At 37.8% G+C, this 20,881-nt stretch overlaps 3 protein-coding genes across 3 annotated transcripts; all 3 read right to left on the minus strand.

The window, feature by feature from the left end:
* Positions 1-8,417: 8,417 nt before the first annotated feature.
* On the minus strand, positions 8,418-9,406 carry LOC122013817 (zinc finger protein WIP2-like). The gene is made up of 3 exons (XM_042570041.1): positions 9,044-9,406; positions 8,674-8,957; positions 8,418-8,598 (listed from the first exon to the last, which is right to left on the minus strand). The coding sequence occupies exons 1-3, from the start codon at positions 9,404-9,406 to the stop codon at positions 8,418-8,420; spliced, it is 828 nt and encodes a 275-aa protein (XP_042425975.1).
* Positions 9,407-10,161: 755 nt separating this feature from the next.
* On the minus strand, positions 10,162-11,552 carry LOC122016569. Its single transcript, XM_042573915.1, has 3 exons — positions 11,193-11,552; positions 10,540-11,099; positions 10,162-10,456 (listed from the first exon to the last, which is right to left on the minus strand). Exons 2-3 carry the CDS (start codon positions 10,998-11,000, stop codon positions 10,438-10,440), a joined length of 480 nt encoding a protein of 159 aa, XP_042429849.1. The 5' UTR covers positions 11,001-11,099; positions 11,193-11,552; the 3' UTR covers positions 10,162-10,437.
* A 132-nt stretch (positions 11,553-11,684) lies between these two features.
* On the minus strand, positions 11,685-16,956 carry LOC122016568. Its single transcript, XM_042573914.1, has 6 exons — positions 16,310-16,956; positions 14,819-14,930; positions 14,556-14,727; positions 14,281-14,474; positions 13,568-13,696; positions 11,685-11,852 (listed from the first exon to the last, which is right to left on the minus strand). The coding sequence occupies exons 1-5, from the start codon at positions 16,804-16,806 to the stop codon at positions 13,577-13,579; spliced, it is 1,095 nt and encodes a 364-aa protein (XP_042429848.1). The 5' UTR covers positions 16,807-16,956; the 3' UTR covers positions 11,685-11,852; positions 13,568-13,576.
* Positions 16,957-20,881: the final 3,925 nt, after the last annotated feature.

Genomic DNA, 20,881 nt, shown 5'->3' on the forward strand with positions numbered 1-20,881 from the left:
TATGTTTGGGGAAGCGTGCACGCATCAGGGAGCGTGCCCGCGTTTCCCCGGGGTCCTATATAAGGACCCCCAGACGTCGATGAAGGTATGCACACATCTCTACTGTAGCCTCATTACGCTGCCTCTCTCGTTGCCTGACTTGAGCGTCGGAGGGCCGTCGCCGGGAAACCCCTCCCGGCTCGGCTTCTTTGCAGGTTCGTCGGAGAGCTACACAACTAGTCGGAGACAGCGGAGCGTGCCACGTCCCCAGCGTCTGTCGACTCAGCGCTCGAACAGGATCAATATATATATATATATATATATATATATATATATATATATATATATATATATATATATATATATATAAAAGATTTTGTTATTTCGCACACTCGTGAGCTCTTAATAAAATTGTCTCATTATTTTTTTTCAAAAAAATTTCTAGACTTAATAATATATCATAATCCTTAAACCCTAAAGCCAAAACCTTAAATGGTTGAACCCTAAGTTTAAAAAAAGTTAAAAAAATTCCTTCACATTGTGCGGTGCATAGCATAAAAACCCTAAGTTTAAAATATCAAAACTATGACAATACGACGCAATACGGTATCGAAACTGTATTGTTTTCGGACTGAACCTCGACACGACTCGAGATTTTAAACCATGGTCTATGATAAACCAGATTTAAATCTTGAAAAATATGATAAAATAGATAGAGAAGGAAATTCTAAGATATGTTGATGGACTGATTTTTAAAAAAAAAATCCTAGAAACATAAGGATATAGTAGCAAATAAATCATTTTTGAGTTCCAACATATCCTAAAAAAGCACACTTGCAGATTGAACAATAAATTTATTTCTTTCATGTGCAGGAAGATAAACAAAACAAACCCATCCAATGATGTACAAAGTATATTTGGCTCCCAAACAGGAGCAGCGACCTTTGTTCCACTGCAGCAGGGTCAACCCGTAGCACCGAGTAATGTACAAGGCAGCTTCCTTCAATCATCTGCATCACTGGCAGCACCAACTACAACACGCACTGTTCCGCTTGTTGCTCCTGTAAATATGCAGACCAACCAGTTCAACCTTCTTTCAGAGCCTGGCTTGCAGGCCTTAATTAATATGGAATTCAATGCTCCTACTCAAGCTTTATCTTTTTGAGTTCGAAATGAAATGAAATCGACGTACAGTCTGGGCTGACATATATATGTTGCTTTAATTCTGCAAATGCATGTGGTTTTCATCATGCATGAAGCACAACTATTATAACCTCAAACCTTTCTTAAAATATGAATAGCAAGAGGTACGGTGCAAATATTCCATGCACTTGTATTTCACACCAGATTGACATGTCAATATTTACACAATGCTCCTGAGTTCCTATACCTTAGCTTGTTCTGCATTCATACTCGGAAGCTTTCCTTGTTGTGCCTCATTTATATTTGAATTTTGTCTACAGCTAAAGCCAATCCTCGTGCGGATATTGGAAGATTTCTTAAACTTAATTTTCTGCTTTACTTGTTGATCTTTGGTTACCTTCAATCGAAAGGAGACATAAGCATTACACAATGTTCTTGTTGTACATGACTCACATCCCCCGGCCCGTTCGATATCCCCATTTTTCACAAGTCCTTTGGATAATTCTATGTGAAAAGGAACTTCATTGTAGCACTAAAATATGTGATTCTTGATCTGTACTTTGGTTTTTGTGTTAAGAGTAGTGTGATTCTTGACCAGCTAATCGCCGCATTCCCATTCGAGCAAGCAAGAGAAGGGCACGAAGCCACGCCTTCTCTTCCCTTTCGTCCCCGCAACGCCAAAGAATTTGACTCCTTCGAGGCTGGAGCCGTCCGTCAACGTCCAGCGATGGGGAGCAGATAGAAGGGCGGGAAGGTGGAGGGATGGCTCTACCTAGCTTCTTCCGTTCCACTGGGATGTTATGTGTTATATAAGAGCATCCGCACTTATCCAAGCATTTTATCCTAACTGTTGGATAGGATAAGCTAAAAAATCTTTGCATATCAACTGACCTAATGATTTCCTAAATTTTCAAGTTTAACTTATGTTGACCGAATGAACTTGAATTAAGTTTTTAGAGTATAATTTAGATAAATAAACTCTTAAATTTAAATACCTAAACTCATCAAATATAATTATCATATAATTTAGATGGGATTTGTTATTATGTGTTTAAATTAAATTAAATTGAATTATTATTATTATTATTATTATTATTATTATGTTGTGTTTTAATTTTTTATTTAATTATTTTATTAAATAATAAAAGAATAATATTGTATAGTAAAAAATTAGATCGAGTTATTCAAATCCGGGTTCTTCAAATAATCCGTCTATGGATAGGGCTTTGGAACCGAGTTATTTGGTACCTAAAAGAAAAATCTGGCCAACAAAATATCAATCATGATAAAATACACCAACCTATTTGGTACCCTAATTTTCTTCTCACTATGAATACTGCTTTGGAATCGTATTATGTTCAAGTGGGGCAAGTCCCACAACAAGATCCAATCATAGTTCAGAATTAAACCGTTCAATGGTTTTGATAGAGCAACTTTTAATTTTAATCGTCTAAGATGATTATGGTTCACGATTCGATTTATGATTCATCACAATTCAAGATTGTTATTTATATTTTATTTTTAAAAATATTTAAAATTTTAATTTAAATTTTTAGTAAAATTTTGAATAGATAAAAATAGAACAATTAAATAAGACATAAGGAATGTGTTGAATTAAAGTTAGGATTGAGTTTAAATTAAATACATTAAATAGTTTCAAAAGTAAGGATAACATGAATTTAAATTAGGATCATTTTGAATTTAAATGAATTAAGATAATAGCATCTACACAGAGCTCCCATTATGACATGGCTCCACCGAGAGAGCTCCTTCGTTAATTATGAGGAAGTGGCTCTGTGTTCATGGAGTCATTTCTTCGTTGTTTTTTTTAAATTTTATTAAATGTTTTTAATTTTAAAAATAAAAATGTTAAAATATTAAAATATTGACGTGGCGCCGATATAATAACGAAGGACTATGGAAAAGTTCTAAATACTCTAATAATCCAGTTTTAAAATCTATTCATTCAAAATAAAATATAAATTCTTTTAAATAAATTTTTCTTTTCTCTTATCTCTTTTCCCTTCCACGCTCTTCTCTCTTTCTTCTTCCCCCATCTCTTCTTCTCCTTTTTTTTCTCAACGGCAGCCTCCCTTCTCCTTTTTTTCTCAACGGCAGCCTCTCTTCTTCTCCCATTTCCCTTTTGTTTTTGAAGCCAACCACGGCCACCTTTGCCTCTCCTTGTTGTCCTTGCATCTCAGCAACAGTCGCTGGAGCGCCGCCGGAGAAAGCCGAGGCCACCAACGAACAGTTCTCCTTCCTTGCTTTCACGATTTTTCCAACATTCAAAATATATAACAGGTCAACGGGTAACGGCTAGCCGGCCTATTGATCCAATTACGGGTATAACCCGGTTTGGATCCTGCCGGTAATCGGGTCTACCCACAAGTAGGCAACAAGTTTCATTATCAGAAACTGAATGAAGAAACTTATTGTATGTAATATTATACAATATGTAATAATTTCCTAGAGTGATATGATCTATATATGTGTCAGATATTTAGTCTAACTTACTGCAAATAAAACTAGCACTATGGTTTTCTTTTGTTTCTCTACTGCATTTTGTTAATAAAGGGGGAAAATGGTTCTTAACGCGAGTCCAAACTCTTTCATTAAGTTTATCATCATCGATTAAAATCTAAATGACTAGAATTGTCAAAAAAAAAAAAAAAAAAAAAAAGAAATATCATCCATCAAATTTCATTTGATATTATGTCATGACTAAATAGATATTCAGTATCTTCTAATTAATGTTCTGATTCAAAGTTAATGGTATTGTCGAACTGCAAAAACACCTTGGTCTTGCTGTCAGAGATAAAGCTATGTGAAACAAACTGCAATTGAATTTGAAGGTTAACAATTTTATTGAGTGGTTCATTTTAAGGATAAAAGGGAAACTTTCTATGAAGGCGCTTGCCAGTCATGTGAGTTTGGGGAGACGTGATTTTTATGCTTGAATTTCTTTTAAACAGAAACAGTCTCATTTTACTCCGTACTCTGGTTTAATATAATTTTAAGTTCATTTCTTGCCCCCTAAAAATACCATGTATTTTGTTCATTTAACTATTTAGGATGAAGAAAAAAGTGGCCAATAAGCTCATTTACTTTTGTTGAATATTGCTTGATGCTTTGAAGAAAAACTAGTTGACTTTGAAACAAATTGGGTTAAGGAGATTCCTAGACTTTAGTATGATCCTGTGAGCACTTTCAGTAAAGTACATGCGTTTAAAGTTGCATCTATGTGTAACCAAAGCATGTTTATGACGGATTAATGGAAGGAAAAGATTTGGAACAAATTGAAAGAGATACAAAATTGTTTGAGCCTTGGAGGTAAATTAGAAGCTCAACTATTGCACCTTAGATGAACTAAAAATAGAGTGAGCCAAAGGACCAAGGCGGACTTGAATAAAAAGGTTCATAGTAAAAGGGCCAACTTACCCTTGCTATTGAAGGCCAAATCCATCTTCTTCTGCAGCTTCTCAAAAATCACCTGACCCCCACATATAAAATTTGGCAAGCACCACCACATCCAATATCGTCACCAATATCTTCCACCTCATTGTCGCTTGTGGCTGAAAATTTATTGTCGCCCTCAACTCCCTCTTAAAAGCTTGACCCTCTACAACTCAATGATCTAAGAATCAAGCTTTCTCTTCTCCAATTTGAGGGTTTCTCCCATGATTTGCAGTTTGTTGATTGGACAACATTGGCAAGGGTAGAGGCCTTTTCCATCTTTGCAGTATGTTTGAGAACGATTAATGGAAGGAAAAGCAAACAATTCAAATTAATTGAACGAAATGCAAAACAATTCGAGCTAAATTAGAACCTCAAATGAAGTTAAATACTGAGAAGGGCAACTTAAGCCTAAGGGTCGTATAAGGTAGACCCAAATAGAAAGGTCCTGAGTTCTTACCAAGATGAAGAAGAGAAATGTAAAATAAACTTCTCCTTCAGGGTGAAGTGGGCAGAATAGACAATGCTTGCTCAAAAAAAAAAAATGCGAGAGGTAAATAAAACATTGGAAGTAAAATAAAAGATATTGAAGTTAAGCATTTTAAGCTCAAGATCACTTTTTCGCTTTGCCCTTTTCAATGTCCCTGATTTTCAAAAATTTCTCTTAGGGTGGGAGCAATGTCTTTGCTATCATTGAACTAAATAATACCACCAACCTTCTCATCTTCTGTCATCTTTGCTATCCTTTATGTTAATTTGCCCTAGATTGCACCACAAATTCCAATTTCATTAGTCGTTGTCGGACTATCTATAGTGTACTAATGCTTGAAGCTTTAATTTTTTTTAGTTTCATTTCTTAAAGTTTTTGTGATTTGTAATTAAGCCTCTTTATGCATAATCATAATACATGGTTAAGGGTCCCCTCGGGATGGACTAGTGGCTAGTGCATGGGGTGTTGCTACAATGAGGTCTGGGGTCAAATCCCGACTAGTAGCCGGGTTCCTGCCCTCCCCTATGCACTAGTCATTGTCCGGGCTAGTAGCCCCCGTGATTTACCTCCTCCGTGTTGGCCTAGGGATGGGTTGACGGAGGCGCTGAGGGCGAGCGAATCGCCTTTTGCTACAATAATACATGGTTCAGGGCCCACGGGCTAACGCCAATGCTTCAGTGGTGTTGTCACAAATAAGTTTGGGTCTATTTCTAGCGGGTGCGACAGCCTCGTGAGTTACCTTACTTCCTACAAGCGTTATTGTTACTAGTTGAAGTCCCTATGATTTACATACTTGTATCTAGCCGGGGGTCGATACTGGGCCATCTAAGGTGAACTTTGTCACCTTTTGCCACAGATAATACATAGTTGTGTTTACAAATATGTCTAGGTACTGATGCGGGCTTTATCAGATCCTCCACTTCGAGAATACCATGTGTGGTGGTCTCTTTTGGATTCCAAGTACGGTGGAAGTACTACTTTGCTTTGAAAAAAGCAACTTGAGCCTAAGAAGTTTCAAAGAGGTCAATCGATCAAGTAATTGATTAGGAGAGAATGCGAGCGAATAGTGGGCTTTTGAATCGATTGGATGATCGATTAAAGTTGTTTAATCGATTAGGTTCGATTGAGAGAAGCAGAAAAGAGTCGTTACGAGGTTTGAACGAATGAATTTGATGTGGCAATTGATTTGGAGTAAAGTTAATCGATTGGGAACCTATCAACGGGATAAAAGGTGTTTTCATAAAGGATTTGATAGCCCTTCTTCTCTGCCATTGTCCGTCGATTTCTTCGGTGTTTGGAGATAAAGTGTTGCTATATTTTCTACCACCAAGAGGTAATCCAAGCAAGAAGAAGATAAGCTAAGTAAGAGTTCATTGTAGTAAATCGAGTTTGATTTTCTTTGTATTTGCATGTGCTTTTTTTTATTGTATTTCTCGTATTGTACTTGTACGAGGTTTCTCTGTCTCCGAGAAGAAAGTTTTCATAGTATACTTTGAGTGAGAAGAGTGGATCAAGGAGAGGTGAGTACCAAGTAAAATCAAAAGTGTTAACATTGCTTCGAGTTTCTCCTGCAACAATTCAACAAGACGAAGTGATTAGAGTAAATCACCCTCTCCCCTCTAGTTCGCCTTAATAAGGTAGAATTAGATCAATAAATAACTTATTGATAAGAGACTTAGATTAATAAATTTAATAAGTTAAATATATAATCATCCCATTAGAAGATTTAAGATAAATTAAATTGAAAATTTGACTTTAATCCCATATTAAAAAAAATAAACAAATAAGTTAATTTATATTGAACTACCTTATTAATATTATTAAAATATTATTAAATAATTTTAAAACCTAAAACATTTTTTTAAAAAAATATTTTTTTAAATAACTATTAATAACCTTTCCTTAATCGGGCTTGTCTAGAAATAAGCCGATTATGGATTAGGTTTCTTAAATCGTGTGGGCAACTGAACTCAGTTATTGTTCAAAGCGAGGTTCGGTTTAGATCCGACCCATGATCAACAAATGTGGATTTATAATAAAACAAATTAAGGACTAGAGTAGCATAAAAAAAATTACAAATTGAAACTTTGATTCATTATAGGATACATTATCATAATAGAAATTTTATATAATAATTTTCCCTTTTTCCTTCATTTTTTTTTTCTTTTAGACGGAGAGAGTTTAAGAAAAACGCATGAATTGCATTATATTATCATATCAAGCATTATACAAAGAATAAAGAAAAACATTATCAAGCGTTATTATCATATCATATTATATCATGTATTACCATTCTCGAATCTAATATTATTGTTTTTTATCAATGATTGTTATTCTTTTCGACCACTATAATTGTTTTGGCTAAATTAATTCTGATAATGTCTAAAATCGATGGAGACGAAAGATTGAATTCGTATAGTTCAGATGTTGATGAAATGAAAACTCTTAGCTGTCCAAAAAAAATTTCGAAGTACTCAAACGTATCAAGAGGAGTGTTACTGACTGTATTAGAGATGAGGTTATCAATGTAAGTCATCCGACGCTGAAGTCGGTAATCGGTAAAAAGCTATGAACAGTAACAAATTACGTAGTTTTGCGTAATGTGAATCTATTTATGTAGAAGAAAATCCCTTTTATAATATTACTGTTTATTTATATATAAATCTCAAAGTGTTTTTAAAAAAGGATATATTGTTCTGACACATTTTCTAAAATAGACTCACAATCTCTATGTGTGACAAAGAAGAAATTTCTAATGTACAACTTCAATATAAAATATTTATTGTCCTTTATGGTACAAAATATCAAAAAGCAATATGAGGTAGTTGGGCTAAGGGACCCGTAATCTTTTTCCCTAGCAAACCGATAGAGCTTTTTCCCTGATTCGGTCGGTAGTGGCTTGACCGATCAGGCATATAGAATGTCGTCGGGGACTCGTCATTATTTACTTGGTCTATCGGTTTTAACCAAAGAGTTCAGTTGGATCGGACGTCCATTCTATCCAATCAAATTGTATTTCCGATTAGCTAAATTGCTCAGCCAGCTATATGCTATCTTAAAGAAATCTGGGCTCGGGAGAATTTTAACTCCTCTTGAGATATTCGTCCATATTGAAAGGTTTAGCGTTCGATCAATCGTCATGTCAACAATCCTCTTGGATTTTGACCCGACTCGACTGGGGGGATCCCAATAGCCATACCAAATTCTATTAAGCCAAATTTATTAAGCCGAGTTTAATTTAATATAATTAATTAAATTAATTGACAAATTTCTCCACTCTTTATTTATATATATATATATATATATATATATATATATTCAGACTACTAATATTCCTAGCTAGCTTGGCGTGTTATAAGGAGAAAGATAGTTGTTCTCCGAGGACACTACGACCTTGATCAATCTTTGACGAGGGCTCATTGTCGACATCTTCGAAGATGTCGATCTCGTAGGCCGCGTGGCCGGTGCCGAATCCCTCGATATGGTCCTTCAACGATCGCTTGTGCTTGAAGTCCGATCCACACACACAGTACCTAAATCAACCCCAATTCATTATTAATTATGCATAACGAAGTGCATGCTGGAGCTTAGACCGATCGAAACCGCACCAGAGTCTGCCGCAATTCTTCTCGTGGGTGCGCCAGTCGCCTCGCACGGCGAAGGCCTTGGCGCACTTGCGGCACGCGAAGGGCTTGGCTCCGTGCCTGCGCTTGTAGTGCGTTTGGAGGGTGCGGAAGTCCTTGAGCGGCCTCGCGCGCGGGTGCGCGATGTTGTTTTGGCACCCCGCGACGCAGCAGTAGCACGGCAATTTGCGCACCGGCGTGTTCGCGTGCGCCCCCTTCAGGGATTCCGGCCCTTTTCGATACTCCGACCCGTGCCCCCACATGTGCATCTACACGGTACCATTAACCAGAACAAAATGAATCGAACACTTACTTGCATGCTGTTATATCTATTGAAAGTGAATTGGACACTTACTTGCATGTTGTTGTATCTGTTGAAAGTTTTGGAGCAAACGGAGCAGGAGAATCGAGTTGGCCCACTGAGGATTTGTGACGGGGTAGGGATCCAATACTTGCTACCCCTTGTGGCCTTTCTCTCTAATTCCTCGATTGTCAATGTCGTAGAAGGGTCATTAGGAATTGAGTCTCTTGAGATGAGATCGACTTCATTGAAGCTTGGCAATCCTATTTGAAGTGCCACACTCTCCTCCTCCTCCGCGATGAATTCGATATTTCCTTTTCTCTTTTCTTCACCGTTAGTCGGAGTCATGAGTTGATCGATGAGCGGGAGGGCTTCTTGCAAAGGTGGAGACAAATTGTGGGAGGTGGTGGTGGCCATAGGAGAGTTTGAGTTCGACAAGGACGATAAGTTCAAATTTATAAGTTGGTGGTTTCTCTTTCAAGTTCTATTAAGAGAGAAAGAGAGGTAGAAGAAGAACACTAGAAGATCGTTTGAAATAGAAGAACAAAATCGAGCATGGGCTTACAAAAGGCAAATTTTATCTACTCTTTATTAGCTAATCCATGGTAACTTTTACATTTGTTTTCTTTGTGAATTTTTTTCCGATTTCTAGTCATTCTTAGTTTATTTGTAAAGAGAATGACGCTAAATTTTCTCGATATATAAATGCTAATTTTAATCGACTAGTAAATTAAAATAGCAAATAAAAAATGACCTTCACGCACCACCTCAAGTCTTCTAACGTGCCCTATTGGTCTTCTCTCAACTTCTAATTTCCAACCAAAGTAATTAGGAATAGTTTTCGCTATCTTACATTTAAGAAGCTAAGCTCATTCTTCTTAGATGATCTCATTTGATTCTTGATAATTTTATCATGCTGAAAAAAGTACCGTGTTGATTATAACATATTATGATTTGAATGGCTAGTGATGAACCTAGATTCGAGTAGAGAGGAACAAATTAGAATTAGTTTCCTAAATTAAAGATGTGATTGATTTATAATTATAAAATTTAGGGTAACAATAATTTGAGGGAGGATATGATCTTGGATTCCCCTATAACTATAAATAGTTGTGTGGATGAAATTTATGTATTGAGTAGTGTTGTTACTTGTTAGTTTTGGTCGCGTGGAAATTGCGTATATACAACCTCTTCCTTGAGAGTAAAACATTGCATATTGACATATATACATACAATAGGTAACTCTATAGTTGAGCACTAATGTAGTCCAATGTTGATCAACTTGATGAATCAAGTTAGGTCGCAAGCAATGCCAAGGTTCGACTTGATATCGCCGTCCTTCACCATAGTCTTAACCACCTCTCTTGGCGCCACACACCGGCCTTCTGCGGCCAACGGTTCTTGCACTTGTATCGTTGACATGAGGACTCGAGTCCTCCTCTCAATCTCTAATGGAGCGATCCAATCCTACAATGTAATAAGAAAATCAAACGGTTATCATTTTTTAATAATTATTATTTTTTATATAAAAAAATGTTAATTAATTGGACCTCAATTGGGCCTCCGGAGAACCCAAGAAGCCCAACTTGGGCCTGCATGAACTTGACGTAGCCTGCGGCAGCCTGCAGCATCTCCGCGGTCGTCTTCTCTGCGATCCTCTTCCTCCTCGCCCGAGCCGCCGTGCTCTGCGCTGACAGTTCCGCCCGCCTCTCCGGCGCCGGCATCCGGCGGTGGCAATACAGGTCGCCGCAACTCCGGTGGCGCTTCGGCCAATGCCGGAACAGGGCCACGCCGCTGGACTCCTGAACCGCCGGTTGAGCGAAGAGGGAGGAAGGGGCAGAGAAGGATGGGTGGATGCTGCCACAGCTGGCGGCGGAGTCAGGTAGTGTAGGGTGGAGGAGGAGGTCATCGTCTCATCGAGGAGGAAGCAGGAGGCGTCAGAGGGGTCGGAGAGGAAGCCAGAGAGAACATCGGCGATCTCAGAGTGGGCGTCGAAGGAGTCCGCCGCCATCACCGCTCGCTCTGTTTCCTTACGTAATAGAAGGCTTCTGCCGCATTAGTCCATCTCTGCGCACGTTCCTATAATTTGCGATTGCGGATGATAACCGAACTAGACGAGGAGCGTAAGTTGTAACCGCATAAATCTGACGGCTCAAAATTAAGATCGATTTCAAAGCAAAATCACACATTAATAATATTTTACCTGAAGTTTTCCTTGACAACAATTAAATCTGAAAAAAAATATATATATTAAAAGTAATCTATATTAATCATTGATCAATTGGGTGACATTAACTATATTAGCAAAGAAATCAAGCAAAATTTTGAACTAGGATAGAAGAAAGATTACATTACAACCCAACTCGTGACGATGCAAACTCAACATGAGACGTTAAACTTTCAAAAATTGGTTCTTCCAATGGAAGGAGCACCTGTATTCATCAACTTAGAAAGATAACAAAAACCACCTGAATAAGGCATTGCCTGAAATTTCAAGCGATTCAAACAGGAGTATAACCAGACACAAGGTTAAAGGAGAAGCTTTCAACTTACCAAGAAAGATTGTCCATCTGAAGTAGATTCTCACGAGAGGTGGAGGGTGCAATCTGTATTCATCTATCTCCAAAGCATTCGATTTACAATGATATAATTTAGTAAGGTCGATTCGTGTCAGTAGCTCCGATGTAGATAAAGGTAGAATCGAAAGAGAGTAATTGAAGTCAACTGTCTTGATTAGGAGCATCAGTGAATAAGTTACATAACAACCTAACTAGAAACTACTTTCTAACATTGTAACATACAACCAGTAAGAGCACTTGGTAGTAGAGTCCCTTTTTCCAGCTTTGTGAGTGTTAAGACCAACCTGACAAAACAGAAAAATGTCTGCGCAATGAGAAGCTATTACACATCAGTCATCATAAAGAACCAAATACAGCATCATGGTTGTCTAACAGATCGTCGATAAGAATTATACAAAAATAAAACTGATAATGATTATCAAAGAGTGAGATATGCACCACTTCGTCATATAATTATAAAGCGCATTGATGACACGAAGAACTCGGTCAACTTTAGTAGAAAGTAACAATAAATTTCTCTATAAACTAGCAGTCCAATTAAGCTAAAGTCGGAAGCAGACATTCTAATTTTTTTTTTTGGGTAATCCAGATATCCCGCTCTTAAGATCCATAGAGCAGTTTCAAGCTTAAGCAAAGATCTGCACGTGAAGGACAATGAATATGTGCGATAAATCATGAAAAGCACATTCATCTTTAGCAGGGAGTGACGATAAATAAAGCAGCAGAAGATGTTCAATGCATAAAACATATATTTCCAGATTAGGCAAGCAATATAAAGTAACTTAAAATTGTACATAAACCAGCAGTCCAGCAAAGCTACAATTAGAAACAAAAAATTTATATTATAGAATAAAGAGAGAAAGACCTCGAGCTTAAATAAAGAGAAATATGGAGGGCGATATAAGAGAGTCTTCAGGAAGAATAGGAAGTCTTGTGGCACTAATGGGACACTCTGCATGAGTAGATACAAGGATAGATTTGATGACGTACAACAAGGGGTCAAAAAATTGGATCATGAGTTCAAGATAATAATCCATCCTTGTGCATCAAGAAGAGGAGCGAAAACAAGATGATTTGAGTGAAAATCACATGGCAGGTGAATCTACAAATCAACTTGCAAAAATAGGCAAAAGATAGTTCTGAAGGTATATTTGAAATTGGGTGTAAAATAGGAACAATAATAATGAGAGATGTAAGGCAGCCTAATGCACGAAGTTCCCGCTAGTGTGGAGTCCCGAGGAAGGGTCGACCCTATTGTACGCAGCCTTACCTTACATTTGGTAAGAGCATGTATTGTTGCGCCAAGACTCTCCTTCAACAATGAGAGATGTATTTTGGCAAAAATAATTAAAACGGGTATGATATGGTAGATTGACCTATATGTGGTACTTATAGAAATGTATACGTTGCTTTTTCTAAGCAAAGGCATGCCCTTTTCGCTGAGTGTCTAAACATGATTTCAATTTTATGGAAAGCAAATCATAACAAGCTAAGGATTATGTTGAATTCAACTATATGCATATTAAGGAGAACATGACATTTTAACTTCTGCAAACAACATGAAAAATGGGAAACCCGAATTTAAAAAAATTACTGCACAGGCACACTAACAGAATGACCATGTTTTTGTGCTTTTGTGATGATAATTTGAATTGCAAAGTCAAAAGATGAAACATAAGAGTGCAACACATGTCAACATGAGATTTCAAAGCATTAGTCTAGAAAATTCTACAAAAAGGCTGCTACAAAATTTTCCTAATTGATAATGGTTACAATAGTCTAGTATAATTTGGTAATATAAACTAGACATCAACTCATCTCACCATGTAAGAGTGCATACAATCAAAAAAAGACTTCATCCAGAGTAAACAAGTCTCAGTAATTGTCAGCATATCCTCAGATCAACAAAGAGGGAAAAGAGTATATAGAGACAAACAACAGATTAAAAAAAAACAGTGCAAAGAGGAGATGATAATCATAGATCATATAACCAGGTTACCTAAGACGATCATGATTTTTTGAGTAAATGGTTTGCCAACATGTCAGTTACACCTGTGGCAGTAAGACTCTTGCAACCAAACAATTCTTCAAGCTTGGTATCGCATGTAATCACCATATTTGTATGATCCTACAAAAAATAAGGAAGCATATCTGGTTACAAATAATAATTGTTGGCAAACAAGGGATATATCAGATAGATGCAGCTGATCCTAAATTATAAATGAAGTTGATAAATTTTCAAAATCTGTAAATGCAAAAGCATTATAAGCATCAAAAAAATTAGATTAAAAAAGATTATGATCAAATAAACAACACCAAATCTTCATATTTCTTAAATCACTTCTGATTGTGTTAATTATACTCTCTCTCTCTCTCTCCAGCCTTTACACCTTCAAATCTAATCAGATCAACTTTCCTAACTGATAGAATTTATTATCGCTGTGAGCATACTCATTCCACCTTAACCTACTTTCTCACAGTATTTTTTATTTAGTAACATCACACATCTATCTCACCTAATGGGATAAGTTTTAGTTGTTGTTATTGTTTGCTGTTGTAACGGCACACACCTATCTTTAAATACCCATAAAAGCAAAAATAACTATGCAAACAGAAATTATTGGCCTCTGAGCAGAATATATTAGGCATAACAAACTATACATATATGATGAAAACTGACAATGTTATCTCATGCAAATAGTTTGAACTTACTTCCAGCTGATTGGCCTTTATATAGTCCCATAGACGGCTCAAAGCAGCAGATTGGAGCATTTCTCTTTCTTCACATCCAAAAAAATTTGCTAGAGCATCAGAAATAGAAAGAGGATATCCATCAGAACCAGGTTCAGAAACTTCAGGTGTAGTCTCTTCAGCCTTTAGCCTTTTAATCTCAGGAGCAGTCTCTTCTGAGTAAGAAACAAAACATTCTATTCTTCAGTTTTTCATGACAAAGATGCACACACAAATATGCAAGATAAACAGCATACTTGCACAATCAAGAGGAAGAATATGTTTAGCTAACAGTTTGTTCATTTTGAACATGTCAGTACTGTCAGTCTCAAACACCCGCTGCAGTTCATCATTACATATGATCTTCCTCTTATTATTAGGATCTTGGAGATTGTTTTTTCGGATGTAAGCCCAGAGCTGCTTCACAATCTGCAGTGAGATGTGTGATGAGTATATATAGAACAATAGCAACTGTTGGAGCAAGGTTTGGAACAGTGAATTTGCTGATTGTAAGATGGACCTCAGTTCTTGACATTGCTGCCTCACCGACAATGGGCTGGAGTTCAGGTGAAACGCCACAAACTTTGTTTAGACCACCAGGACCACCTTTTCTTTTAGCCTTAGGTGGTGCACTGTACCGTACATGAAATAAGAGTAAACAAGACTAACCACAGAACCCCACAGATCAGAATAATACATAAAGTACCAAATTTATGCATTTTTTAACATATTCATCGACTGAATGTATTGATGAACTATAAATAATTTTTTTTTACAAAAAAACATCTATCTTCCTATGAAAATTAAAAATGCAAGAGAAGGTTGGTCCCAGAACACGAGGCTGCCACAACACTACCAATTCAAGTTCATTAGTAATTGATTACCTCCCCAATAAAATTCGAAAAAACAAAGGCCCAGCATGCATCCTGCCATGAAATATTCATGAAGTATATGTTTTGGTTCTTGTCTCAAGTTAATTACACAATATAAAATGGGTTGAAACATAATTGACATAATGAGTCAAGAGAGGGAAGGGTCACTTTTCCTCGACCCCTCCCTATAAAATCATCAAGGAATCAGGGAAGGGTCGGGAAACAAAGGCCATAGTGAAGGGGAATAAGCAGATCCTTTTTCTAGAGGGTAAGACTAATAGATTAGGTTAATAATGGTGTAGCTTTCTATATGGTTCGCCAAAGGATCTGACCTCAAATACTTGGGGCTAACATAATTTAATCCTTATAATGACGATGATGATTAAGATTATGACATGAGTAGGTTCAGTTACCAATCTATACACAAAAAAACAGAACAAATCTTCTCTTGAAAAATTGTAAGAATAAGACCAAAATTCTCTGTTACATGCAAATCAAGTATAATTACAAATAGTACTGTATTAAGGCTTAAGCACATTGCATTACGGGTCTACCTATTCCAAACTGCTGCAAGCCTTGTGAATTGGTACAAGCCATGAATGGAATAAAGAGAAGTAGAGAAACCAGGATTTGATTTTTCAAATCTCTTACATAGGTAAACAGCCAGGATCATGAGGGGCTTGGCAAATAAAGTAGCAATCAATTAAATGTTTGATAGCACTCTAGTTCACCAACACAAAATTACAAAAACTGCAGTTCTCAAGCATGCATTTGCGACTATGATCTTGCAATATATTCTTTCTTCGTGTTCTTTTGTTTTATCTTTTTTGTCTAAGCTTGGATGCTCCAAATCTTAAGATGAACCCACAAAATAACAACAAGACGGGATACACATTTAACTCACTCACGCGTCTAAAGATAAACTAATATGTTGAACAAACTCTCCGACTCCTTATTACGGACGCCCAAACCATTAATCTCCATGCTCAAATAAGGAAAAAGAAATATATCTATATATAATGGAAATAGGATCAAATAAAGGGTGGAGCATCGATAGTTTAAAACTAAGGGGTGGCTCAATATAAGCCTCAAAATAACGCGGTTGATGTGTATAATGTGCTACGAGCAAAAGGTAGTACCTTTCCTTGGGAGCAGACACAGCGACAGCCACAGGTGGGGTGCGGATAGCAGAAGAGACGCCCTGCGGTGTCTGGTGGAGCTGTTGTTGGAGGTGGTATGCCGCCATGACAGCAGCAGCTGGCAGAGGCGGTGGCGGGGGATACTGGAAGGCGATTCCAGGGTGCTGCTGAGGGGGAAAAGGATTTGGGGACACGGAGGAAGCTGGCTGCTGACTGGCGATCTGATGTTGTAGCTGGAGGTGGGGCAGGAGGAAGTAGGGGTTATGCGGGGAAGCAGTGGGAGGAGGCTGCTGCGGAGCAAGAAGGGCGGCCGGAGGTGCCCTGGAGGGGCCAAGAAGGAGCTCGATCTGGTCTCGTATGAAGGTGGACTTGTGCGAGAGATCGACGCCTAGCTTGGCCTCGACCTGGCGGACGACTCCGGATAGGGTGCCGACAGGATCTGCTGACTGCCGCAGGACGGACTCGATGCAGCTGGCGATCTCTTGATCGGAAACCATGGCGATGACCGGTACAGCGCCGTCCGACGGCGGCTCCAAGGAGACGGAGCGGCTGCCCAAACTCAAATCGCCCGCTCTCTGTCTCCCTCTCTCTCTCTCTCTAATCCCTCTTTTCTCTTTCTTCTTTTCGCTTTCTCTTTCGTTTCTCTTTCGTAGGTCTTCAGAATATATATTAAAAAAAGTATTAAATGACCAGAATAGCCTCATCAAAGTTAAAATGGCGAATTTTCAAAAGGCCTCAAGATTTTGCTGTTTTTAAAAAACTACGCTCAAATTAAAATTATAATTTCTAAAATGATAAAGACTTAAAAAGATAATCTATTGTCATGAGTGATAATAATGATAATGTTATTGCCCTTAGGCAGTAATGCCTACATAAATGTAAGCTATCATAATAATCATAATAATAAACTATTATAACAGATTTTTTATAAAAAAATAAATTTAATTTTTTATATTAGATATTTTAAAATATTTATAAAAAATTCTCCCTCACAGTATTGTAATATACATTTTTATATAAAATAATTTTAAAAATTATTAATATATTTTAATTTATTTTTAATATAAAAATAACATAATTTTATTTTAGGATTAATCTAAATTAGTTATTAAAGGTCTAATAAAATATTAAGATGTAATTGAAGTGAGTACAAAAATACTAAAAGATAACTTTAATAATAATGAGAATTTCAGGGATAATTTTAAAATAGTAATGTATTTTATATGTTGTATTTTTTAATTACGTATAAGAATTTTTTATGTACTTTCCGAACTATATAAAATAATATAATTCAGTCACTTGTCCTTTTAAAACTTTACGTTTATTATTTTTAAATAATTAGTTGTAAAAAAACAAAAATCAAAAGGAGGCCCACGTATAAAACCATTTTTATTATAATAAACGTCTCGTTATATTCTTTTTATCCCGAAAATATTCTTAGTTTCAGCGCATATTAGACGAGGGACGAAAATATAGAATTACTCTGCAACAACAGAACTCATAGGGCAAAGGGTTTGATTTAGACCGCTGTTTTATTAATTATCAGGGTAAATTAAAAGATACAAATGGATCATATAAATGGTTCAATATCACTGATTCTGTCTCGAAATGAGGCAGCGCGCCTCTGAAAATGAGAGAGATGGCGTGCTGATTAGGCGTGGTGTCAAGGTGCCTTATAAATTAATTGGGAGAAAATTGGTTGAAAAAAGATTGTACTAAGTGACTCTGGAGTTAAGGGTTATGGACCTATGCATATCATAGATAAAGTCGAGAATCAAGGAAAGGATCTCTGCCATAGGTACTCCGACGCTCAAGTCAAAATAATAACCAAGCGAAAAATAGAGAAGATGATGAATAGTGGAACAATAATGTAAATGCATGAGTATGTGAATGCGTATGCATTTATGCACGTACTTAGCTAACGGAAAGGAACCCTTTTTATATCGCTTCTCATAACCTCTGCATTAATGAGACGTCAGAGTATGTTCAGTGGTGGAGTATGTACGACAATCTTCCTATAGGCGGAGGAAGATTTCATTACATGCATATGTCGGAATAATAACATATTCTCTGACAGGTTGCTACAATTCTCTGATAATGTTATCTCTTAGAGAGAGTTTGACTGGCTATAAGCTATGAGCTATGCTCATGTGGGAAACTGAGTCTCGGATGTCTGACCTACACCGAGAATGAGTGGATGTAAGTTGAGGGTCATGCCCATGAGTGAGAAGTTGAGCCCTAGAGGTCCGACTGGCTCTAGAGCTGAGCGGATGTAAGTTGAGAGCTTTGTCTTTGGATAAGTGGGGAGTTGGACCTTATAAGTCTGATCAGTTATGGAGCCGACTAGATATAGACTAGGGGGCATACCTTTGCGTAGTGGGGAGACAAGCCCTATGAGTTCAACCGACTCTGGGTCAACCGGCTGTAGACTGGGGATTCGGCATCCTCTCGAACAATATGTCTGATCGACCTTTAATTTATGTTGGGGTTCATCTTGCACTCGGTTTCAATACTTGAATAAAGAGTTCAGTCTAGCCGAGCAATGCACCTAGCGTGTCCGATCGACCCTTTGGTCTAATCAACTAGAGCACTTGGTAGTAACACTGAACTTATTTCAGGATGACATTGATACGACCCGATAGTTGACCTCCTCTTGACTTTGATTGCCACATCAGCCGACTTTCTTGATATCGAACCCAACTTCGAGGATCCCACTTTACTCACCGTATCACTAGCCTCCCCTTCAAGTCTAATCAAAGGTGGTTGCAAACTCGACTGACTAGACACTTATGTTCTTTAGTGGCATTGGCTCAGACACTCGATCTTATTTCTGCTGTTCGAGTTTTATCTGGAAGCATTGCCCATTCAAATAGTTCACAATTATGGTAAGCGTTGAGAACAGACGAGAAAGCAAGTAGACTTATAACTAGATCGGATGACATGAGAATCTGAAACAAGAGTGAGAGCAGACTCATTTATAACTCTGCTGGGCAGCACGAGAGTCTGGGGCAAGCGTGAGAGCAAACTCACTTATAACTCGACCAGGCGGCATGAGAGTCTAGAATAAAAGCACGAGGGCATGCTCGCTTATAACTCGGTCGGATAATACAAGAGTATGGAGGCACAAGCACGAGGGTGAGTTCGCTTATAACTCTGCCGAATGATACGAGAGTTTGGGACGGTCGTGAGGGCATACTCTCTTATAACTCGACCGGACAGCATGAGAGTCTGGGATAGGCATGAGAGCATACTCATTTATAACTTTGTCGGTTGGTCGACATGATAGTCTGGAGGCATAGTGTATGACCAAAATGCCTTGGAGAGTGAAAGCATCGTGTATGACTTGAATACCTGGAGATTGAAGCAAGTGTATGATCTGAATGCCTTAGAACGTGGGCGTGAGAGCATACTTGCTTATAACTTAGTCAATCAACACAATAATCTAGAATATAGGTGTGAGGGTATGCTCACTTATAACTCGGTCGAACGACACGAGAGTATGGGACAGGTGTGAGGGCATGCTCGTTTATAACTCGTCTGGACAGCATGAGAGTCTGGACCACAGGCACAAGTGCAGAATCGCTTATAACTGTAAGTGCACTGGGTTGATTTTGATGTAGTTAAACAAGTCAAGTTAGGTCATGTTGTGTTTGATCCTTGTGTCTAAGTGTGCAGGAATTTAGGAACACAAGAAGTCGAACGGAAGACGTAGCGGACGAGAAGGATGACATGGGAGGAGAGTTGACGGGCTAGATGTATCCAAGGGATGAGTAGCTACGGAAGAGTACATCGATGGACAAGAAGGACCTACACAACGTAACCGAGAGACGAGAAGCCGAGGAGGAATCCTACTCAAGGAAAAGGTCAGAGTTGGGTTAGGGTGAGCTCAACTTCGAACTGTCGAAGTATCACCCACGCGAAGAAAAGCCACCTTCGAGGTTTACTTTAGAATCTGCAAGCAGCTGCTGGAGGCGCCTTCAAGGAGATAGAATGCGCCTTCAATGTCTGATCATGGATGGCACCTTCAAGTATGTAGAAGGCACCCTCAAACCTGTTGGAGGTGCTTTCAATAGTCGTTGGAAGAATATAGAGCTTTATCTCTAGAGGGTAAAGTTTATCTTCTTGGAGGCGCCTTGGATCTCCTTGAAGGCACCTCCGAGCAACGAAAAGCAACGGCTAGTTCATCCCAGGAGGCTACAAAAAGCCTCCTGATAATAGTAATTAAAATAATTTGAACAATAACTTCTATATTAAACTCCTAGTTAATTTGTAAGCTTTCAAATAGTGCAAGAGATTTCTCCACCTTCAACTAAGAAAAATTTTAGTACACTTTCATCTATTTTAGATTAACAACCACCTAGATTGTAATCAAATAAACTCTGCCTTTATACTTATTATTTTTAAAGTTGTTATTGTTGGTGCATGTTGCACTAACGGTCAAACTCAAATTTTGATGAATGATAAAGTAAGTTAAGTTAGGTTTGTTATGATCTAACGATGTAACTAAGTGTGCAGGAAAAATCCAGATAGGTTGACGGGTTGATCGGATATCTGGCAATAAATCCAGCTAGG

Source organism: Zingiber officinale, chromosome 8B (assembly GCF_018446385.1).
Source record: "Zingiber officinale cultivar Zhangliang chromosome 8B, Zo_v1.1, whole genome shotgun sequence".
Taxonomy (NCBI): domain Eukaryota; kingdom Viridiplantae; phylum Streptophyta; class Magnoliopsida; order Zingiberales; family Zingiberaceae; genus Zingiber; species Zingiber officinale.